This window comes from Barbatula barbatula, assembly GCF_947034865.1.
Source record: "Barbatula barbatula genome assembly, chromosome: 23".
In the NCBI taxonomy this organism is placed as follows: Eukaryota; Metazoa; Chordata; class Actinopteri; order Cypriniformes; family Nemacheilidae; genus Barbatula; species Barbatula barbatula.
The window spans coordinates 15,861,100-15,886,088 of record NC_136786.1 but is presented as its reverse complement, the minus strand read 5'-3'; the positions used below and the strand labels follow the sequence as shown (position 1 = coordinate 15,886,088).

General features: G+C 41.5%; 1 protein-coding gene across 1 annotated transcript in view; it reads left to right on the top strand.

Moving 5' to 3' along the window:
• Positions 1–24,989, top strand: part of cnksr2a (connector enhancer of kinase suppressor of Ras 2a) — a 62,035-nt gene that overhangs the window by 27,469 nt on the left and 9,577 nt on the right. The window contains exons 9-20 of the mRNA XM_079447388.1: positions 180–326; positions 1,944–2,080; positions 2,267–2,463; positions 3,385–3,474; positions 6,362–6,570; positions 10,317–10,365; positions 11,163–11,338; positions 12,004–12,077; positions 12,175–12,314; positions 13,627–13,730; positions 15,592–16,111; positions 20,289–20,488. Of these exons, the coding sequence (XP_079303514.1) occupies positions 180–326; positions 1,944–2,080; positions 2,267–2,463; positions 3,385–3,474; positions 6,362–6,570; positions 10,317–10,365; positions 11,163–11,338; positions 12,004–12,077; positions 12,175–12,314; positions 13,627–13,730; positions 15,592–16,111; positions 20,289–20,488 (2,043 nt within the window). The remainder of the gene's footprint in view (positions 1–179; positions 327–1,943; positions 2,081–2,266; positions 2,464–3,384; positions 3,475–6,361; positions 6,571–10,316; positions 10,366–11,162; positions 11,339–12,003; positions 12,078–12,174; positions 12,315–13,626; positions 13,731–15,591; positions 16,112–20,288; positions 20,489–24,989) is intronic.

Sequence of the window (24,989 nt, the reverse complement as noted above, 5' to 3'; positions counted from 1 at the left end):
CAAACATCAGGCCTCATTAGGAAACACTGACTGTGGCACAAGTTACAATTTGAGTCATATTGCCTTTCTGTTCACCATCGGTAAATGCAGAGCACATTTTATCTTTTTACTCGTTGCTTGTCTCTGTGTGGCGTTTTTGTCGAGTCTGTGTATGTTTGACCTTATGTTTGTTGCTGTAGGTGGGCTGGCAGTTGAAAAACTTGGTAAGCTCTCTGCGCGGGGACCCTGCTGGTGTGACATTGACCCTGAAAAAGCGTCCCCAGAGCACTCTCACCTCCGCCCCAGCCCTACTAAAGAACATGAGATGGAAGCCCCTGGCACTACAGGTAGGATCCAAAACAACCTGTCCCCAAAATCTTTCGTCGTTCTTGGCTCTACTCTGCCACTTAAAACCCCCATCCGCCTCTCGCTGGCTTTATATCAAAATATTCAATTTAAACTCCATTAGGCCATCCATTTAAACCCATGATGCACCTGCCTGCTTATACTTTTAATGTGATCTTCCAGTACCTCAAAAAGTGGGATTTCTGACTTGCCTCTGGGAAAGCAAAACATGAGTTAGTAAGCAATTACTAGCAAAGACAAAAACCTACCTTATATGTTAAGACCTGTTTAGCAAACACAAATGATAAATGACTTACTAATAATTGTATACCCGCAGAGCAATTGCTACCATTGCATAGCATTGCTTTTAAGTTTGGTTTATATGGCACATTTGTAAAAACTGTAAAGCTGTCGGAAATGTTGACTTTTTTAATAGTTTGAGTTAACTCTTATCTGACTTTGAATGCACTGCCTTGGGTATTTCTTTCTGCAAAATAGAGACAGCGGTTCTAGATGTTGCTATTGTGGCTTTTATGGTGCTGTTCAAGTCATTTGCACTAACGTCACGAACTGCAAACTTCTGTAAAAGAGCTAGAAAGTGTGTGCGGAGGTGAATGCATTTGTGCGTATGCCAGTGAGAGCAGATTAGCTTTAATCGGCTTTGGTGCTGGATTCAAGTTCGGTTCTAGACTTGTGACTCTAGTTTAAACTTTAACAGTTTCCCCCAGCCACTCCCTAAACAAATATCTTCTCTAGTTTTTAAAAAATGCGACACCATTGTCAGTCATTAAATGGAAATAGAAGTATTTGGAAGTTGCATTTGTGATTGCATGCGTTGTGTTTTTAAAGTGATAGTTTACCCAAAAATGACAGTTCCGTCATCATCTTTGAATTTTTTTTTCACAAAAGAAGCTATTTTGAAGAAGATTGGTAATCGAATACAACTGGCCCCCATTTACATCTATTGTATGGACACAAAGCTAATCCAAATGAATAGGGACCAGTTGCAGTAACAACATTCTTCTAAATATCTTCTTTTGTGTTCTGCAGCATTCATTGTTCAGCCAAGTGTTGTGTTCATGTGTGTTTAAGAGATATTAGAACAGAAATATATTTTCAGAGTCAACTCGAGTTGATTCAAGGGACATTGCAAGGATGAGAATCGACTCGAAAAGAGTAATCTGCTTCACCACCATTTTAATTATCATGTATACATCTAACTCTGCAATCTTTGTCACACCCACTGTTCTCAGCCTTTCATCTCACTGGAGACGGTAATCACATCTGAGTGGGCTCTAGTCATTCCGCTCTCTCTAGAGATGTTATATATGTTCCATAGACTCTCACTCATTATGACAAGGCATCCTGACCCAGAGATCCTAGTTCAGTGTTTACTGCAGACAGCACTGCAGAGGGACTGCGCCGTCTCACTGCTGAGCGACCCATTAATCTCTATTTCTGGCCTTCTGTCTGTCTGCGGATATCACTGTCTGGGTCGCGTCCCGGAAAACAGGGCTCTGTATTACAGTTGGCTGTGAACTCAGAGGTGTTTAAACATATTTGGAGCTTTGTTGTTGATTTCAACTTTGATCTTTAATTAAATGATCTTGTCTGCCCAGCAGCCAGTTGTTCCCAGGAGTCCCACCAGCAGCTCAGCCACGCCCACGAGTACAATCAGCACACCCTCAAAGCGGGATAGCTCCGCCCTCCAAGACCTGTTTATTCCGCCCCCTCCATCTGAGCCGTATACGCCCAGGTATGCATGCCCAGTTCAGAGCTGCGTTATATAGGGATTTTTTTTATTGTACACATTTACAGTTGTGACGTTTAATTGTAAATTATTATTTCAATCGTTTTTCATCAAATGGTCTGGAAGCTATCTCAGCCTCGCTCTGATTTAGATGTTATGTCGTGTGTTGTGCATTATGTGTTAAACATTTAGAGATGAAAAAGGCGGTGGTCTTGCCAGTGAAGGCGGGCAGCCTGTTGCAAAAGGGTCGGAATCACCAAATTCATTTCTGGATCAAGAATACCGACACAGATTTCCCCTCATGGAAGAGGAAGCCGTTCTCTACTGCTACGAGTACGACCCCAGCCACGGACCGACAACCTCCCGCCGAGACAGCACACCCACCTACGGTACACAAATACGCGTATACACACTCTGAGGCACAAAAAGTTTTGTTCATGAGCTCATCTCAGCAGGTGTTAAGAAGCACTTATCCACAGTACAGTAGAGTTACAAACACAACTCTCTCTTTCGAATAGCATTGGAAATTTGGTTTGTGCCTTTCTGCAGACCGTAGAATGATTTCTTTTTTAACTGGCTTTTACAACATTTGTCTGAGGGATTGAGTATTGACCCAGAGAGTCCTGAATAATTCGAAACGCCACAGGCAGCAAACACAATGCTACTGCGAATATTTGCTGATAGGAGAACAGCACAATGCGTTATTTCTGTAAAAAAACGTCCAGTTCCCCATTTATAGTCCTTGTCTCTACTCTGTGTTCATTTAGAGGAATCGTTCCCCCCAAAATATAACGTTTGTATTATTATTTACTCATGATTTCATCGATTGGTTACTGCAGATGGTTAAAACTCATCTTACTAGCTGCTAGTTGCCGCATACAGTATGGTCAATGAAGTATCATTGTTTATTTAATAGATTTATGAGGCTGTGTTTTTGAGAAGGGTTTCTAAAGAGAGTCTATCTATAACTAGTTGTCTGCGTAGGGGAGTCGGTTTTAGATTTTCTGTAATTAAACTCTCGGGAGTTTGGCTCACTTTGATGTATGCAACTCGTGTGTGTGTGTGTCGTATTATATTGAGAACTAGAGATAGTCGGTAAATGCCAGCATGGGATTCTGCAGTGGCACAGAACTGCTGACACACTCCATGCCCACCGCTTCCCCTGAAAATAAGAGGACGCATTAACCGTGACAGTTTGTCTAACACAAACACGCAGTGTGTATTTTCAGTCAGGAAAATATATTGCGCACTGTCATTTAACTTCCATCTCTGCACACACAGGATGTGACACGTTGATGTTTGCATTTCAGGTCGTCTGAGGCCCATCTCTATGCCTGTAGAGTATAACTGGGTTCCAGAATATGAGGACCCAGCGAGACTGAAGAGAGAAGGTCTGAGAGGTGAGTTTGTGTTGGAGATGTTTATAAACGAATCGTTTAAAGGATGACCAGCATCTCCAATTTCTTTTTAGGTTTTCCTAACAGTTTCTCTCTTTGGTACTTAGGTATCTCTTGTGTTTAAAAAAATGAGGGAAATATACATTGCGGATGTGACAAAAAACGTCACAGTTTGTAGGATTTCTATGAATTCAAATGGACAAACTAGAAGCAATAATAAACAACAATTGAAAAGGGAACATACTATAGTGTTATATTTTAATTTACATATGCCCATTTATGAGGACCATTTTGAAAGCTGCACAAACAATAACTGACTATGGAAAATCATGCTTTAAAATTACAAAAAAGCTTAACACGTCACATGGGTATTAAAAGCACCAAATATTTATATAACTTTTGGTTGTATGCATGGAATTATCAGAATAATCTTTGATAAGTATTCTTTTGATTTTTTGGGGGACACAAATATAATATTTTGTGGAAAATGTGGGATGGGAATTTTTATAACAACTGTAAAAAGTGATCGTTAAAATTATTTTCCCCTGCCCACACAATCTCGGTTATATAAACAGAAAAGCTGTTTGAGTGGTTTGAAAGTTATTACATTTAGAAATATAAAGTAGAAGTAGTTTTATTCTTGCCTGCTAATTAATTATATTAGCAACAATCACAAATCAGAGACATTTATGGGGTTATTTGAGCCGTATCTTTAAAATGGATGTATGTTTTCTATCTATAGATCTGTCTCCTGTTGTTCTCCCATTCTGTCTGGATATCCATTATTTCCTCTCTTTTTCTCTCTTTGTTATTACATTGACATGGCTCGTATTCAGGAGTAATACTCAGATGAGCTCTCTTTCCTGGATCCAATTTTCCTCGCTGCACGGTGGCTCTGGACTGTGTTGTGCATTGCTGATGACTTCCTGTATATGCGCTGCATGCAGTGCCTGGATAACAGTGCAGTCCCTGAGCACTAACACAAACCCATCGTGCAGCAGGACAGAGACCATCTCAGTTGGCTGCTGCTATAAAGTACAGTCTAGAACCCACCAACAGACACATCTAATAGAAATAAAGCTCTTTATTATCACCACATCATTAGTGTTATGGGGAAGTCGTTCTGTTTTGTGGCGTGTTACTGCTTTCCCACAGTAATGTTTGTTTTCTTTCAGTGGTCTCTCAGTAGACGGCCTCCTGCTGCCCAAACATTTCTCTTCGATTTCTTTGTGCCACTTGTTTACCTATATGTGTGTTAAATTGAGGGGGTTGATTCTCTTGGATCACCTGGCTGTGTTCTGGCTGCTACTTGGTCCTCTATAGCAGCGCTGTCTATCTGCATTGTGTAGAGATTAGCGTCTTGATGGCTCTCTTATTCGCTCGATTCCTTTTTTTCAAAGCTTGCGGAGAAAATGCAGAAGGGTAGGTTTGCCAGATTGTGGCATGGGAATAAGAAAGCACTCAGGAGATGGCAAGAACAGAGATGAAGGGATATTGAGAAAAGAGCTTGATGAAATTAAGAAAGTAAGATATTAGAAGGAGGGTCATGGAGAATAACGATGGATCTTTGGGGGATTTGTCGTTCCCGGTATAGGTTTTTTTTAGGTGTCAGAATAGTTATTCCTCCAAAGGCATCTTCTGAATTGCAGGGTTTGAAATAAAAAAACTTAAAGCCGTTTTTTACGGCTTTAAGAAACTGTAAAGGACTTCAGCACTGATATTTTAGATCCATTTATTTATTGTCCATTTAAACGAGTTTTATGCAGCAGCTCAATCAATTTCTAAAAATCAAAACCCCAGAAAATGTATACTATTATGATTTAGTATGACTCCAAAAGCTGTAACATGTCGTGCAAGACGTATAAAAATGTTAACCTTTCACCGCTTGAACTTTTCTATCACAGAGAGGGAAACCAAGGGGTAAAGAGGGAACTTCTGGAATCACTGTTGCCATGGAGACTCTTACAGGAGCTCTCTCTCTCCTGAGTGTTTTACGTCTCATTGGCTGCTGCCGAGCAACAGTGGGCTTGGGCATGGGAGCAGGGAAACCCGACAATGCTTGTGGTGGTTCCTAAATCAAAGGACAAGCTGGAACCAGGGCTGCTGGGAGCCTGTTCATGTGGCTCGCTAATATGGCTGTGACCAATTGGCTTGTTATGCCCATTAGGCAGGAATAAGCCTATAGAGTTTGAATGGTTTCAACTCATTTGGTAAGAGTGCACAGGCTTAAATTGTGCTAATGATAGACCTCTTTAGAGGGAATGAATCGAAGTGATTGGCCAATTGAGGTTTTGGGTTTTACACGAGGGCTTGATTGATGGAATACTAATGCCAGGTTGTTTAGGGATTTGAAATAATCCACAGTTGCTCAGGGGGGAACCATTTCAATACTGTATCCAAAGAAATGTCTCTGCATGAATATACATTTTATTTCCTGCCAATGCCACAACTAATCGCAATTATTCGACCTGGCTGCTGGTTTTTATGAGAGGAGAGGGAAAGTAAAAGGCCATGTATTGTTAAAGGCCGATTACCATGGTGAAACTGTGGAAACATCTTTTGTATAATGAATGGTGTAACCTTGCGGTTAATAATCAGAGCTTTTTGGGCCAGTGTCCCACTAACTGCTTTACTGCCTATTTTCAGTCGTAACCCCGATTTTAAATCCGAGGGAGTCGGTGCGCCAACGCAACGTTTATTAGCGGCAACTTGACTCCCCGCTGAACGAATCACCCTGCCGACGCTAATAAAATCCAGCTTGATTTTGTCGCCGAGTTGTTATTGCCTTAAGAGTGACCAATGAACTAGTCATTTAACCCAAAAGGAACCCGATACTGTGATAAGCGGCTGGCATAGTATTAAGTATCTTCTTTAATCTGTCTTCCCTCAGAAAACTCTCTGTTGCGGTACGTAGGTGAAGAGAAGGCCACCGATCTGGCATTACGGAGCATGAAGAGAGACACAGGAAAACGCACCAAGAAAAAAAGTGAAAAGAGTCGAAGCCCCACCCATTACGCTCTTCTTCCCACCCTCCAGATGGAGGTACTTCGTCAGGAATCTATGAACACGCCTAACCCAGACTCTACATCTCTTTACCACGTGAGTAGCCTGTGTTTTGCCAAAGTTCTACCTGATTACGTATCAGTACTTTTTGTGGCTCTGTGTTTGATGCTGCCTGCCAATTACTGTGAAGATATTATTGTAACTTTTTTGTATCAACTTGGTACCTTGTACAGGTCGTCTTTGACATCCCTAGTGTTTATATAATGAGAATGTTTTTACTCTGCCTTCAGTTAAAGTGGAAGTGTGAGTGCGTTTTATCAATGAAACCCATTGACTTTCCATTGTAGGAATACAAATGACTACAGACTACTCCTTTAGATCACAAAAACGAAATTTAGAAATGTGTGTGTAAAATGAATAGTTATTCCCTTGCTGTGGTGTGTTACAGTATGCATGGATGATGGAAGATGATGGTGTCAAGGAACATGTAGGAACATGAGTTTCATATATAAATAATGCAGCTGCATGAACTGTCTTCATACCACGATATGAATATGTGGCTCAACTCTGTATACCCACCAGGCGATAAAGGATTGTTTTGGATAGGTTTTCTTTCCAGACTGTGGTCTAAATATAGATCCTTATAAAGATGTGTGAAATAAAACTCCCAGTTCCCAGATGGGGTGCGAGAGTCTTGGATAAAGTGTGATTTTACAGTGTATCTTACCTGCAGCTTCTGTTTATAGACGCCTTCACCGGGGTTTTGTGTTTTGGTGATGACTCGGATAAGGGGTGTGTATGAGTGTACTCGAGAACTCTCTATCACTGGGGTACTGGACCACAACGAGAACCACAGTGCTGTTCTCAGCACTCCTACTTTTGTCCTCTGTGTACAAGAGAAAACTGCATTGAGATGATAAAACAATAACCAAAGCAAAAACAATACAAGGAGATGAGAAGATAGAAAATGTGTTAGTAAATGAGAAGATGGGAGACGAGATGGAACAGGCAAGAAAGGTAGCAAATTTTAATATCAGAGATGGGAAAAGGGTAGTAAATGAGAAGATTGGAGATGAGTTAAGATGTGGGAAAATATTGCCAATGAGAAGATATCAGATAAGGCGAAACAGGAAAAATATAGTAATTGAGAATTTCGGAAACAAGGCAAGACGGAAAAGGGGGAACTAAATAAGAAGCTTGGAATTGCGATAAGACAGAAAAAGGTAATACATGAAGGGACAGGAGATGAGTTGAGAACCTGATATCAGCTCACACCTTTGGAGAGCAAAACCCCACATATTTGAAAACGTCAAAGGTTGCTCCTACTTGCAGTGTGTGATGGTTTTGATCACGTGGATAATGAATACATGGGCCATCGCAGGAACATATGCTGGCATATGTCATTCGCTGATGCAGCCGATGTCTCTGCAGAAGATTTTTGTACCGTATGTCATGTGAACTGAGTGCCTGTGATGCCGTGTGGCATTGAAATGTAGCCTGATGGCAAGTCTCAGCCTGTTTCCTCCTAACGGCACGTGACTTGTAAACAGGAGTTGAGAGAAGCAATTCACTTCTTTTATGACTTTGACCTTGAGCGAGACTCCCATCACTGCCGTTCTGAGATGAAAAGGGGGAAAAGAAAGCGTGTGCGGCAGAGGCATACTGCAGACATTTCAGAAGACGGAGAATAACGTCTAAAATGTGTTACCATGTGTTCCTGAAGCTCATCTGATCAAATATTATGGCAAAATGATGTGTCTGGTTTCCCAGCAACACACGTCCTGATGAAAAAAATAAAAGAATGCATGAATGTAAATGTTTTGGATGCTGAATGGCGATGTATATTCTAGGTTGCTTAATTGTTTTGATCTGCAACTGCAAGATTTCTTGGTTCTTTCTAGTAAAGCTGACCATGACGCAGCTGTGCAGAGAAAACTTAAGATGCTGAGAATATAGAAGTGCACAAACATGTGCATGCCACATGCATTCATTGTATTTACTTAAGTCACAAAATTTGCAGTCTTTTTAAAGACATTCTCTCTCTGAGGATAATGCTTAAGAAATACATTTAGAATTTTAGAAGATCTTTGGTCTCCTAATGCACATCTCATGTTGAGGTGTATCTACTCATGCTTTTTTATTTGCCATTCATGTGGCTACATTGTAGAATTTTGGGGTGAAGTATCCCTTTTAATGAACTGCATCTTTTTCCCTCTAGAGCATAGTAGAGGTGTGGCTTTTTTGGTATCCAGGACGTCAAGGCTTATGCCTACATTCCAAGTAAATTGACTACAAAAATAAGCCCACCCTGAGAAGTGTGAGAACAGTCTGACCTGCACATCTCGTCATTCTGTTCATGTTGCTTCATTTATTTCTAGGTGTGGAACCCTTGGGGAAGTTTCTAAGAGTCAATGTGTCTAAGTGTTTTTAGCAGCTCACTCCAATTTATACAGCAACTGTGATTCACACCCTGAGGGAGGTGATTCCCACAATGCTTTGGGAGTAAGTCTTATTGACACTGCGTGATGAGGTGAAATGCTGGGGAAAGCTCCATTCTACCAAACAATCAATAAGGCCACTTGAGCAAGTAGCAAGTGGAGAAATTACACCCAGACACTTCTGAATAAATATATAACAGCCCGATTTACTGAATTATGGAGAATCTTTATGGACATATTTCGTTAATCAACGTTAGTCATCCTCTTGGGTTACGGAGTAGCTTGCACCCTCAGGCTCAGGTCAATAAATCAATTAGCGTGGCGTTAGAGGACTTTTTCCGTTAAGGCAGTCATACTGTTGCTAATGCATACATGAGAACACAAGTTTATCTTTAATTTAATGCCCAAGCTTGCTGGAAGTTTCTGCACGGAAGAGAATTGCCACAGGGCTCGGATCATAAATATGTGCTCGGTCTAGGCATGCTCATCCAGGAAATACTGCTTAATAAACACACAGACGGAGGATGCTAATTTATTTGCTCACTGTGTCCCTTCCTGGCTTCCTGCTCTCGGGCTGTTTTTTGTTCCTTCGCTCCTGCGGATGTCACCTCTGATATTAATTTGTCATGTGATGGATTGATGCTCAGAGCTTGTTATGCTTACACATTTTCTCCCCTCGGGAGAATCGGACGTGTTGACCGATGACATGTTTTGCTCTTCCCTTATTTCCTTTTCTGTTTGGCAGATTATTTTTCCAACAAGGTGTATATTTTACTAGCACGTGTGTTCTCTGCGATTTATGACCTGCTCTATCTGTTTAAAACTATAGAAAAATGCATTGGTTCTTCTGTTATTCTTGATTGGTTTTCTATGGGTCTGTAACCGAGGCGATGTCCTCAGTTTGTTCAGGCATCCAGACTGATTTCAGACTGTATCAACATACCAGTAACTGCCGAAACCTCTGCAGGGTTTACTTAAGATGTACAAAACAGACTCTGATTTAAAGGCAGACATGGCACGAGGTGTTGTGGCTTGCTTAACAGCTGGTTATTAGCTTAAAAGTTGGTTACTTTAATTGGTTGAATAGATGCCGGTCAGTAAGCGTTAGTTTAAGCATGTAATTACTGAAGAAAAACGTTTGGCTCTGAAAACCAGTGGCGTTTGCCAGATATGACAGTGCAGGGGCTGTTGAACGGTGAAGTGGATGAGCCTCAGGGCTGGTAATTAAAATGTTGCATGTTTAATCCACACAAAGTGTGAGATGTGAACCATTTACTATCGCTGTATATCATTGAGCAAGACTCAAAAAAAAATTTGATGGCTCGCACAGAGTTATTGTTGCTTTAATTCTTTGATAGTCATCTAAAGTTTGAATTCTGATGTTTTGTGTCCTCTGCTTCATAGACATTCCAGGGAGCCTCTCTGTTGTCCAAGACCAAGAAAAAGAGTAAAGGTGACTTATCTTTCGTCGTCTGTTTATTGTCTTTATACTTTTAAAGAGATCACTTGCAATAACAGATAACTCCGTTTTTATTCCTTTTCATAAATCATGTTTTTCTATATCGCATTATGTCTTATTGCGTTAGTAAGATGCATTTTTAGTTACAACTTAATCATACAACCAACTGCAGTTTAATGGATATTTCTTGGAATGCACGTTTAAAAAACAAGATTTTTGAAAATGCTTAAGAACAGAGTTATCTATTTCTGCATATGAACCTTTCAGTTCACTGCCTACGTATGATCGCTGTCGGGCAGAAACCATTGTATCACTAATTTTCATGATGTTTGTTCTTCAAAGAAATAATTTCTTCACCCTTCATGCTTGTCTGTGGGATTTGCAAATAATTAACCAATAAGAAGTATTGAAAGGAGCTTGGCAACTTTGACAACACCGTGTTTAATGATTGAAAGAAATCTGTGTTTTTGGGGATGTGAGGTTTAAGTCAGACAGCGACGATATTTAAGCTCAAACTCAACAAAGATACTATATATGGTAAAAATAACTCATAGTTCTGTGTTAAACTTTATTCATTTTGAATATTGTCAAGTGTCCAGTGTCTGTTCAATCAGATACCTTGAAATAAATAAATAAACTTTGAGATGCTGTGTGTTTGGAAATGATGCAAAATATGTTCAGCGAGCAACCTACCAATGTAACAACTTGGCACATTATAATCAATACTTGGAATCTAGAGAGTATTCTAATAACATTCATAAATACAAAAGGTCGTCTTTTTTGGCATCCAGCGGGTCCACTGTCTTCCATCAGTAAGAGACGGATCTCCTGTAAAGACCTGGGTCGTGGAGACTGCGAAGGTTGGCTGTGGAAAAAGAAGGATGCAAAGAGCTACTTCTCGCAGAAATGGAAGAAGTACTGGTTTGTTTTGAAGGACGCCTGCTTATACTGGTACATGAACGAGGAGGTTAGTGTACAAGTGTGTGTGTTTGGCCTATACAGTTATCTCTGTTGTTTCTCGTATCCACCAACGCAAGCAGAAAGCGTATTGATCTAGGGATGAGACTTTAATTGGTGCAGGCCTTACACTCTTGTGTGGAACAAGATTAATGCTCATCTTTCCCAACAAAACAGTCTTCTACACACAGCTTGGCTGTAATGAAGATAAGGAAGTTCGCCAAACAAACGCTCCCCTTTTCTCCGGCTCTCGTTCTCCCCTGCTTTTGATTAATTACCCTCCGTGTCCTCTCTTTTTATCACGACTCGGGCGCTGGAAACGGCTGCTGTTCTCGGGGTACGTTGGAAGGAGGAGGGGTACCTCTCAGCCTGGTTTCGGTCCACTGAGACTCGTGCAACATAGTCCAGCTCTAGCGTAATTGATGATCTACTGTGTGCCTTTTGTAAACACAGGCAGGCTTACCAATAGCTTTTCATTTATTTATGTGAACCTCCTGTCAACGGGCTTTAGCAGCACCACGACAATTTAATACCGAAAAGAATAATGAAAATGGGGAATAAAGGAAGGAGGGAATAAGGGGGTGTAGCTCCTAATGAGGGCGTAATGACATTATAGCAGTGTCTGGATTGCGCTAACTCGTTCTGACATTCTCATTTTTTCTCTCTCACTTGTAGGACGAGAAGGCTGAAGGGTTCGTCAGCCTTCCGGAGTTCAAGATCGACAGAGCTAGTGAATGTCGCAAGAAGTAGTGAGTGCCTTTATAAACACTTGATTTTGTATCAATGTAAGCCTTTGCGTACAGAAAGATGTGAGGAATTCTTACCGTATCCGTGCTTCCTCCCTAGCGCATTTAAAGCATGCCATCCTAAAATCAAGAGCTTCTACTTTGCCGCCGATGGAGTGGACGATATGAACAGATGGTTGAGTCGACTCAACATGGCAGCCGCTGGCTATGCGGAGAGAGAGCGTATCCGTCAGGAACAAGGTAAGAAGGGTGGCGCAACAGAGTGTGAGTTGGAAACAAATGTCACATTGCCACATGTGAGATGATGTCAGATTCCTCAGATTTTAAAGCAAAAGTCTACATTTGATTTTTAATCTCATTGCTGTTTAGGAGGAAACAATTGAGATATTAGAGTTTAAAGTGAGATTTCTAAAAGAGGCACAAACTTGTTTTCCTAATTCTTGTTGAGGAGTTTTAAGATTTCCACGTGAATGGAAGATGAATGCAGAAGGTCCTACAAAGAGAATTGACTTGTTCTCCGGATCTTCGGAGGTAGAAAGATCAACCTGTTATTTGGTTCAAGTCCCTAAAGAGAGTCTTGAATATTCGTTTGTATGACCTTTCCAGAACATCCGGCGCTCTGTACCGATTCTAAACTTATACAAACTAACAGTATGAGAATGCACAAATATCAGCAAACACTGAAGTTCATAGACAAGCATCATTACCGCTCACACACCCACAGAGACAAATTATGAGCCAAGTGGAGAGATGGGGACAGAGATTGTGTGACAGAGATAGCTCGGTTTTACTCAGACAATGACTCGCACAGGCATACATACTGCTCCCCAACCGCGGCTAGATAATCTCTTCATCTTTCACTGTCTGGAACCCTTCTATCATTTCTATTTACACAACCTGCCTGCGCGTGTTCGGGCTTTCATGGCTGAACGATTTTACCAGTTGGGTAGTTGAACAGAAAAGTAGTAGACGTCAGTGTTTATGTTGTGTAAATGACTCGATGTGGAGCTTCAGTGGTCTTTGCTCTCTCTGGAAAGTCCAATGCTGTGCTTATAGAGAGTGGCATCATGCGGGTAAGATGGTCCAGGTGAGACTTGAAAGCATGCGATTTGATCCTGGTTATGTTTGAATAATTGATGAAAGTTATTCAGTGAAATGTGGGCCAGCATCTTGGTTTGATTATTTGAAATGTGTCAAAACTTTTTCGTAACAAAAGTGGATTTAGCATGCAGGTCCAGGTCCTTAGATGAACTTTTTCTCTAATTTTCAATAATTGTTACACGGTTTCTTAAAATACTCGTAGTGTGTGTGTGTGCAAGAGTGTGTGCTCCTTGTTCCTCTTGGCCATGATCCAGCCTTTTTATTGCAAGTGTTCATGAGAAAACCTGTATCTTTGTGCCACACATGATCTCTGAAGCTTTAATTTAATTATTGTTTACAATTGTGGAAATGATTCACAACAAGCTAATGACTCCCTGCATGCCTCTCTTTCCCTTTCTCTGTTTCTCTCTTTCTCTCTCTCTCTCTCTCTCTCTCTCTCTCTCTCTCTCAGCAGACTACTGGAGTGAAAGTGAACATGAAGACAATGAAACGCCCTCTACGCCCAAGCAAGACAGCCCGCCACCCCCTTATGATACGTACCCACGAGCACCCTTAGTGAGTCAGCATACGAACTACCACTCCAGCACACACGAACATGCACGGCTCCATCTCATTGTGTAATCCCACACAATAGCACAACTTCATAATGCTTGACATTCGGCATTGGTAAAAGAGCTGTTTTGTAGTGCCGTCCCTCAGACTTTCCCTTAGCATGTCGTACACGACTGTGTGTGTCCTTGCTTGAGTTAAACCACCTTTCTGGAATGATGTCGAGGGTAGATGCCGCGAGGTTGAATCGTTCACCTCATCTCTCTGACTCTATCCATATTTAATATTCAAAATCTGTGTTGAAATATCTGTGGATTGATCACATATGGGTTTTCTCATCCAATGTGATTAAATTCATCATTAGTTAAATCAATTAAGTTACAATCTTAATTACTTAACAGCCATAATTTGAGATGATTAGAAGAATGTGAAAAATGTGAAATATAATACATTTATTTTAATATTGTTGTACTGCCTTTATGCTTTGAAGATATTCTTGACTGTTGTTGGAAGTTGTCGATTTCTGCACAAGCTTACGAGCTAGAATTAGATTATAAAGTTGCAATAACAAGTTGGAAATTTCGACTTTACAGGTTGAATTGTGAGGAACATGTGAACGGCAGGCTAGGATTGTGGGTAATTTGCCGGACTGTAGGATGAAAATTGCATTTTGTAGCTGTGGGATCTGGAAGGTCTGTGTTCCTCAATGTGTGTTAGAGTGTGTACTTTGGTGGTCGGTCAGCCAAGGGCCACACACAGCAGCAAAGCCTTTATTTAAGAGCAAACAAACACACAAGAATTAGACTATTACGTTTTTCCCCCGTTTTCCAGAGGTCTCCCCTTTTACACTCACCCACACACAAACACACATTGTTCCCAGAATGAAAAGTGAATTGGGGACTTTGACATTGTTAACCGTAGGACCTCCAGAGTTGTCTGCTTGTTTTGCCACAAGACAAAAAAAAGAGAAAACCTATTACAAGGTGGAGGGAAGAAGGTTCTCTATCTCTCCTTCTGTGTTTCTCGCTCTTGCAATAAAACTATAATATGCAATATGATGTTAAACTGTTCTTTTTAAACATTGCCAGTTCTGTAAAAGCAGAAACAGCAGGTGGCCCATATTCAGAGCCCAGTTTCACGCTAACTGTCCCGCATAGTTCCATGTTTTCCCTCAACTCCTCTTTCCCCGTCCTTCCATTTTCTATTTTCAGCACTTTTCGCAGAAACCAGATCTCTCTTGTTCATTATTCATCCGCCTGTCTTAAAGTATAGAGTGTATCAGAGACCCGATCTACACTCTGATCATTAGCACGTGCGGTTAATGTTCAGGGTCTTTTAGCGCGTGGACCAATGTCTGTTTCAATTGAGCTCCAAATCCAGTGTTATATCCACCGTTTATATAAAATTCATCACCCAAATGCAGCGGACAAACAACACGGCTGAACTTCGCGAACATAGTGCTCTCTCTCTCTCTCTCTCCTGCACACAAGTGAAAGTGACTTGTGGGTGTGCTTCTTCTCCGGCTCTCAAAGGTTGATGCGCGGGCATGCCGTGTGCTTTTGTCCAATAAGGGAGTAAGAAAAGTTGTTATGTAAAGATTTTTCATGTTGGAAAAAAACTTTCCGAAACCTGTACGAACACTGGGGGAGTGTATCGAGCACAGAAATACTACGTAATACGTCCAACTCGTTTTTTGACAAGTTGACCATGTTAGGCATGAGAAGACAGCACGTTTAATACTGTAAAGAAGTCAGAGTGCATGACACACTGTTGCACCACCTCTTTAATCTGTGATATTGTGTAAACGCTTAGACAGATTCTAATATTCAACTTAATTTCTGTCTGTGTTTGTTTCTCTCTCACCAAGAACCAGATGAGCTGTGCCAGTCCCTACCTGGAACCGAAGCACGGTCGCCTTTCGTCTACAGAAACCTCCCAGTCTCGATCCTCGCACGAGGAGTACCGCTCTGAACCACAAGGGGGCAGCAGCAGTGGGGGGTGTTCTCCCGCTCGCAAGTCCGCCAGCCAGCGCCGTTCATGGCAGGACTTGATTGAGACCCCCTTGACCAGTTCTGGCCTCCACTACCTACAGACTCTTCCCCTGGAGGACGCTGTCTTCTGTGAACCAGGGGCAGGTTTGTCTCCGGAATATCGTCGGCAGTCCACCCTGCCTGCCCAGCGCACGCTGATGCAGGAACATTATGGCCCCTTCCCCATGGTTGAGGGGGAAAGGCTCCGAGATCCTGCCGCCGTGGTCGGGAAACCCCGCAGCTTCACCCTGCCACGAGATAGTGGTCTGCATGCCCTCCTAACACCATCCTCTAGCATAGCAGACCAGCGGGACCCCAACCGCAGGGAGCTCAGCCGTAGTCACTGCATCAACAATGGTGGGTCCACCGCACATTTCTAAACATAAATGAATATATATAAATACAAAATCTGATTATATTGAACAATGATATGTTTACAGCACTAGGCTTTAAAGATCTACTAAACCGTCAAAATGCTGGTCAAATAAGCATATAGGGCCCCTGTTGGTCTAATTCTAATAAAGTCAAAACGATGAAATTACATACAAGCGCGGAAATATGACCAGGCTTATGAAAATACAGCTGAGTCTAACCTTTGTTTATTATTTTACAATATGTGCAGCGGGGCCAGAATATAATCAATTCTTTGACTAGATCGTCTCGAATCAGTCCACTAAAACCTCTCTACCACGTTCCATTAGATTTTAATAACTTCCACCATTATAAAACCGTAGGCACAGCAGAGTTATTTTAATGCCTGTGTGAATTTTTCTAAGTGCCTCGATATTACATTGTAAAGAGCAGAGCCCTCACAGAAAGACACGTGCGTAGATTTGAGCTCTGCAGAAACACTTCCTCTGTTTTCTGAGCCTCTGAATAGTTTTCTTTTTCCTTGTTATGTTATTCCCAGCTTGAATGTGTGTTCATGCAGCAGAAAGCATAAACAAGAGACTGTTGCAGTATTTTTTTAGCTGTGCGGTGTGGTTCCCTGCTGAGAGCTGTCCACTCGCCTTTTTTTTACATGCGCACACACACACACACACACACACACACACGGACACTGGCATCTTTTTCCAGAAATAGCTGCATGCTCTAAACCTGCAGCATTGGCCGGGTTCTGTCACAAGCTCCTGTCCCACTTTACCTGGGTTTTGATTTACAAGGACAGTGCCTATTTATAAACCAATTTCTCTGCATTCATTTTTTGTTAAAGGTTTTAAAGGAACAGTACACCCAAAAAGGAAAAATCTGTTTTTATTTACTCACCCTCAAGTTGTTCCAAATCGGCACACATTTATTTAATGAACACAGAGACAGATTTTTCCTTGCACATACTTAGAAACAAATGTATAGTATAATGCAATGTAAGTCTCTTTGGATAAAAGTGTCTGTCAAATGCATAAATGTATGCTTCTAACTAAACTTTTCTTGGCTTCCATTGGCTACTATATTAGGATAAATTGCTTTATGAATTCCTCTACAAAAGAAGATATTTGGAGGAATGTAGGAAACAGTTCTGGGATACTTTTGGCCGTTGTAATTCTTTATACTATGGTAGTCAATGGTGGCCAAGGACAGTTTGGTTAAAGGGATTCTTGCTGTTGGTGCTTTAGAGACGCTGAGTGTCCATCGGCGGGACATAATCTCAGCATCCAATGACCGTCTAGTTTCGAAGCACTGAAACAAACCGTTCAAAGGAGCCGCATTGAAGTCAATGGACGTTAGGCTTCAACAGGGAAATGCACTGTGATGTTGCGGGAATGTTTGAGAAACAAACATCTTTTGACATTATAGGGGAAGCCGAGCTTCCCTTCCCTTCTTAAAGAAATCCCCACTGGTTACCAGGCACAGAGAGCAATGAGTCAACTTCTACTGTCGAGTGCCAAGCTGGTATTAGCAACTTATGTTTTGTCAGGCTAGTTTTTGCTGCTCTAACGCTGTTATATTTATTGTATGGCAAAGAAATCATCATTGGAATATGCAGAAGCACTAGTTAAGATATACAAGTTATAAGAAACTAAGGAGAGACATTACATTATGGAGCATGCAGGTTTAGAAATACTACAGTTAACATGAAAACTTTAAAACGACACAGAGTTTCATTATTATTATTATTATTATTCATTGGCTTTTTTATGGAATAAGCAGAAAGAACTACACCGGACGCGACAGGCACGACGCGACATGACAACCTGCTTGTTGTTAATGGGTTTGTTTCATGGCGCCGCATCCAGTGTGTCCAAAATTTGAATTCTAATGCGTTTCTAATATATTTTGTCGTGTCTCACCGCGCCTGTCGCTTCCGGTGTAGACACGGTGTAACTTGCCCAACACTGTTTACCTCATCCCTATGGCAAAATCACTAACTCATTCCCACTCATGGCTAGTTACCAGTGAATGAGCAGTAAACACTGTTCAGTTTATCTAAATAGGCTATTCATTCTGTCACACTTGCTGTTCATGTAGACTCGCTTCTCTCCACAAACCCCACAGGAAGTCGTCCATTTGCTGTCGGCTTACAAGCCCCCTTATCATATTAACGTCCATCGCAGCCCCACTGTTTATCGCCTCACGGCTCACCACCATCTCCCCTTATCACACGTCTATATTTCCCTTGCGCTGCCCCTGTCTTCTATCTTGTGTCAATCTGCCCGTCTCATTTTCCATCAGCCCCTTCCGCCACAGCCTTGCTTCTAATACTCCCCTTTATTTCCTGCCGTCATCTCAGACCGAACGGTCTATATTTAATCCAAGTGGCTTTTAATGAGTATCTCTCTTATCCTTGTCTTCTTTATGGCTCAGTCTCTATCTCTCTGTGGAGGAGTTGGGGGCATCTGTTAGTCATCCACATGCGAGCTGTACCACATACTGAAGAGAAGAGAAGGCACGGCCTATTGATCATGACTCTCAATCGCATGTTTCCCGGCAACCGTAGATAAAGGACCTTTACTGAATAGCCGAGCTTGACTGCACTTTTATAGCGTTCTAGAAAGGAGCGTTAAAAAAAGAAAATGTTGATTATTTGCTCCGGTAGTTTCTTTGTAGTTTTTCCCATTGGTAATGTATTTCAAACGAACATCTCAGCCTGCTAGTGCATTTAGGCGAGGAGCGGCGCGATGCGGATTTGCCGTTGAGGGGCGTCAAGGAGAGTTGAAATCTGGTCAACTTTATGGTCATGAGCTTCGACGTGGTTCGGCGGCAACCAATCGGAACGTTGAAGTCCACCGCTTGAGAGGATCCCAGAGAACGCAGCCCTGTAAACTTTGGTTCCATCCACATTAGTTCCCAAGCAAAATGGAGGAAAGATTATTGCTGTGGCGGGTTTTCCAATCATATTCGATGCGTCCCTGTTTGCGTACAGGGACATAAATGATTAAAATTATGCGTGGACCAAGGTGTCTAAGATTGTTTGTGTTCCTGGTGAGTTGCTGATGTTGTGTATTAACGTTATACATTTTCTGTAAAAAAGCGGGAATTTCATGTTAACTTTAGAGTCAGAGCATGCAAAACAGTGTTACTGCTGCAGAATATTATTTTGTTAGCAAACGTGTAACTACAATAAAGTTCTTTCCACCGATCATTTTCTTGAGTCTGCAACAAAATCAACAAGCTTTTTTGCTTTGCGGCCCCTTTAAATACAAGATAAGATTTCGATCTACGTCAGAGCGTCAGCGTGCCAAAGACTCTTTCTGCAGCTTTGTTGGCAGGGGGCGGCCAGAGCGATTTTAAACGTAAGATACACACACTTGAAAACAAATAATGCAAAGAGCAGTACTAAAGTTGCAGAATAAGTGGCTTGGCGGGTCGTGCTCCAGGTCAAGTTCAGTCGTGTTGCATGCTGGCCCTTGCAGGCAATGTAATTCTACGGTAGTGTTTGGATTGGTTTCATTTCCCCAGCCCATTTACTCCCTGTAATTTCCTGTCACCTATCAGAATGACACTATCAATAAAAAGTGTCAAATCACCCCCCCAAAAATTACATAAAGACATATGCATAATAAATCACCTGTTCCAGACAGTCTGTCCTTGGAGCCCTTAGTGTGTAAATAGATGGTGTCTGAATGGATAATGATTTAATGTCTTTTTTTGTACTATTTTCCATCTGTTTTGACCTCATTATTCAATATTTATGAAGACTTCATTCCCTTTCTAAATGGAACACACAGTCCACTCTACACATATCTGCAGCGTATGATGTGGAGCGTTGTGTGGAAATGCCGCCCTCTCGTGGCCGAAATAATGGCCAAATACACATCACAATCGAATAAATGGTTGTTATAGCATCCACATAAGAAATATCAGCTTATTCTTTTTTTTATTTAATGATAATGTTCTTATTTGGGGACGTAAGCTGTATTTATGTGTGTTTGTGGGTATATCATTGCAGACAGACGGAGATTTACAAAGCCAGAATCATGAAACACACTTAAAATGTTTCTGCCTGTCTTTTTGTATGTGTAATGCCTCACTATAATGTAGTCTGTTTGTGGAGCCATCCCTCTTTAACTTTGGCTTTCTGTGGGGACCCCAACAGGCGGGGAGCGGGAGAACCACGGGCAGGCGGATTCTCTCGGCGATTTGTATCGGGCACTGGAGCGTGCCAGTCTGTCTCCCATTGGTGAGCACCGCCTTTCTACCCGTCTGGAGTACAAACACCTTTTCATCCGGCGTTGCAACGATCCGCAGCTAAATGACAAACTGCATCATCTGCGCATCCTGCAGAGCACGTTAAAGGTATCTGACCTCTGCTGCCGCATGGGTCCAACTGCACCATGTGTGCCTGTTTCTCCCATTTGTCTCGTCTGTCTACCCCCCACTCCATCTGTCTGATGTCTGTGGGATTCTGAAGAAAGCAGAATTGTTTGTTTTCGTAAAGACGTAGTGACACAAAAGCAAATTGGAACCTTTTTCATGTCTACAAGCCCACTGCTATCCCAGAATCCCATTCATGTTAGACGGAGTTCTCTGCCTGGCGTGGGCAGAGGGTATGGCTAAACTTCCTGGCTCTGTTGCTAAGAACCCTGCTTTTTTTGTCTGGGTTTGTCTGGTTTGGGCTCTGCCTGGTGCCATTGGGTCAGTCGGTTGAGTCAGTCGGTCTGCGCCTGTGCTTTGACCTTGGGTCTATGTTGCTACTCTGTGCTTGTTCTGTTGGGGCATAGACTCCTGTTGCATTGTGGGTATTGTAAACATCCTTTATCACTCAAGACTCGAATGAAGGTTAATTGGGGGCATGAGGCCCACAGTGCCAGAGGACTCCAGTCAAATCTGAGCATGCTGTGTGTGTGTGTGTGTGTGTGTGTGTGTGTGTGTGTGTGTGTGTGTGTGCCGCTCTACTCATCTAGTTGAGTCCACATCGCTTCACGTCTGAGCTAACAGCCTGTGGCGTGCTTATGACATCCTAACCTCTGTGTGAAAGAGACTGTATCTGTAATCCCCACCCTCCACTGCTCTCTTTCTTCGCTTCCATAGGACAGGGAGGGCGAGGTAGCAATGATTGACAAGCTGCTGGCCAATCCTAAGGTCACATCCTCAGAGTTCCAGGAATGGAAGAAAGTTTACATGGAGCTGTTTTCAGGAGAGCCGCAGCGGGACCGGCAGCCAAGCCCCGCCTCTGAGCCCAGCCCTGCCGCCACCCCTGAGCCCGCCCCCCGCACGCCCTCCCTCTCACACACACACTCCTACATCGAGACTCACGTTTGACATACACAAATGCACACTTTGCAAATCTGGACTTTCCACAATATCGTCACATTGTTTGAAGTAGTTTTCACATTGAAACACAATCTTGCTTCCATGGACCTCAGTCACGGTGAATGTTCGAGCAAAAGAGGGGTGTGAATTAGTGTTAGTAGACTTAATGTAAGTAGAAGTAGACGTTATATATCATTTGATATGAAAAGTTGGTTTTGTGGCGTTTGGATAAAAGCGTCTGCTAGATGACTCAATGTAAATATCTCTTACCGTTAAAGCTGTTTGCTAGTGTAATGACTTTAGGACAATACGACTTTGTCCCTAATCTGTCTAATGTCCTTCTCCCACAGCACACTGTTTTTTATTAAGGTACTTAAACACTTATTCACAAATCACATTTGCTCGAAAGTACACATCTTGACCGCATATGCTTCTACAACACTTGAAAAACATTGTTTACACGGGCACAAATAGCTGTACAGACAAAGCACTTTCAGAGGCCAGAATCACTTTCCGCATGCTTCAGAGTACACCACTCCTGCGCATGGGGTTGCCATGGTTACCAAATCTCTCAACGACTTAGACAGAACAGAAAATGGGGTCACACCAAGAACAAACCTGGCCAACCTCTAGACAGGACGCCAATGTAGAACCAGCAAACCGAGCCCTTTTATTGAGAAATGGGACCTGTTGACAAAACATCGAAAGGAAACGTTTGAACCCTGAAACAAACGGACTCTCGCTCTGTTGTGCAGCTGTACCAGTGGTTTTCTGTTTTCCTGAAAGCAAATATCATAGCGGACACACATACACTCATCACGTGCCATGTTTATATGCCTCTTGAGTGTACTATATACTTTACTGTATGATACTACTATATATTTATGAACTGCTGTTACACATCGGCTGGCCCCGACTTATAGCACTTACTGTACATTTGTGTGGAAGGTTTGTGTGTGTGCATGGTCTCATCTAACCTGAATCTCTGCGGAGTGTTTGGACAAGCACTTAATTTCAGGATGTAATTGGAAATGAGCTTTTAAAGGCATGTTCCTTTAAACAAATTCAGCTTCTGTGGAATGTTGTTGGGCACCACTGAAAATAATTTAGTCTTCGACCTTTAGAAAGGTTTTGTTTACAATATCACATTTCACTACATTGAAAACCTGTAGGCTTTACAGAGCATTAAAAAGCAGATTTTTCTTTTGTAAAAGCGACAATCCAAAGTCAGTTATCAGTAACGTACATAAATAATCCGTGTCTAAAATTCCTCGATTTACAAAAAATAAAAACGTTAAATTGCTATAATAATGTATCATTTGAGCTGTTGACTAAGATGTCAGACACCTGGTTTTACAGGAGTTACCAGCTTTACGCAGTCATGACAGGAGTTGGATGTTAATTTAGTAAGCGATTTGATCACTTTGGAAACCGTGTATATTTTAAGGTTTTAATGCAGTGCCTTGCCTCAGACTTCCATTTAAAGTACATTAGTGTAAATGCAATTTTTGCTTGCTATTACAAAATTAGGAACAAGTCTAATGTGGTAATCGACAACATGCTGCAAATGCTGTAGATAACGCTTATCTACACTGATAACGGATTCGCATTTAGTGAAGTGTGTGGGCTTTTAAAAAAGAAAATGGCACAGGCATTATTATTATTCAGAAGCAGCATTACAGTATATAACTTGAGGCAGACTGAGAAAGTTTTTCTATCGCATTTCCTGATATTGGGGTAAAAGGATGTGTCTCTTAAAAAAAACTAAAGTGTTACTCCTAGCAAAAGATTGCACCCCGTGGGTATGACATTGGACAAATCACGCACGTGTGGCTGTTCTTTGTGCATTTTAAACCTTTAATCGGAGACAACCGAAACTGATTTCAACAGAAAATGAAAAGGACAGTATTATGTTGTAGTATTGCAGAGCCTGTAAGCTGCAATGCAGTCGCTCGGCGCTTCTGCTTTAGGGACATCTGTGTCAAGATAACAGTGAGCTTTTATGACAACCGAGGTCATCAAGAAACATCACAGATCTCAGTGCATTGACTCGACGCACGGCTCAGCTGAGCATGGCTTGTAGATATAACGGTCATATTTTTGCTTTAAGTTTTTTGTTTTGTTTTCAAATTCAAAGATGTTGAATGTCAGAAAGGCTGTGCAGACCATGTTCTCAGGCTCTTAGAATACACCAACAGTTGTTATGTGAGATTAAGAAAACACTGAATGTTCAAAAGAGAGTTTATTGTATGATAAGGTGTGTATTTTATAGTGTATATTGATATTTCAGGTATGACTCTCTTGTGACATACTGTAGAGCACATTTTATTCTGTATGTAATCTAAGATCATATTTGCTTGATTTTGATTGACTGACTGCTAATGTGTCCATAAGCCTTCAGAGGAGAGACAGCATGTAAATGACAACCAGTGAATACAGCTACAGTTATAGATCGGATGTGTATTAGTATTTTACTTTACTAATATATCAACGTTATTCCTCCTGATTTAGTGTGAATCATGTTACGTTTCTTCAGTAACCCATTTTTAACACAAAATTGTCATAGACAATCTAGGTGATCTGTATCTGTGATGCTGCCTGTCTTTATTATGAATAGGGCATGTCATTTGGGCAGTGCAGTTCCTATGTGTTGTGTTTAGCGTACAACCTGGTAAACATTACTTTATTTATTACGTTATTTAAGCAGAGTTATTGCTTTCTCTAGATTTCAATGTGGTTATATCAAGTCAATAAACTTTTATGGATGTAACCCTGAAATCACTGTTTATTGCATTTCTGTGCAGAATACGTGGACTTACAGTAAATGATTCTCTCATTGGAGAGTGGTGCAGCTAGCTTTGCCTGACAGAATTCAAAGCATTTATCTGAGTAATATTGACAGCCATGTTTAAAAGTCCTGGAGAAGAGGTACCTCTTTGTCTTAATGGCAGATATTTGGCCTTGTAATTATGCAACTTGGATGTTGTCATTTTTGCCTTATAGGTACCTGCCCAGGATTTCAGCTGCATCCTCCGGAGATTGCAGTTGTTGATCACATTTGTTATCGAGGTTTGAAATTTCTGTTTTTATTTCAGGAAAGCAACCATTACATTTCATTGTATGACTGAAACCACAAAGATAACGTCATAAGACACATACGTATACATTTTTCTTATTTTTTTTATTGAAAAGTGAAATGAGATGACGTTGATGAACCTTGATGATGTATGATTGATAAATGCAACCTCTGGAGGACACGGCCGGATTCCTGGGCTCGAAAATGTGACACATCACTATTTTTCAAAGAACATCGCATTTAAATAGAGTTCGATGAAGACATTCTTTTGGCCCTATAATAGTGTTGTTAAGTCACTGCCATCCGGAGTTAGCCGCTATTGCTAACTAGTTGAATTCTGGCCTTTTCATATAGAGCTGACGGGTAAATCAAGCCTCCTTTCAATTTCCCAGAAAGCTGGTTCCTTTTTTTCCTAAGCTTGCAAGTTTCCCGGCGGTTCAGCAAGGGTAATGGACCCATCTTACATAA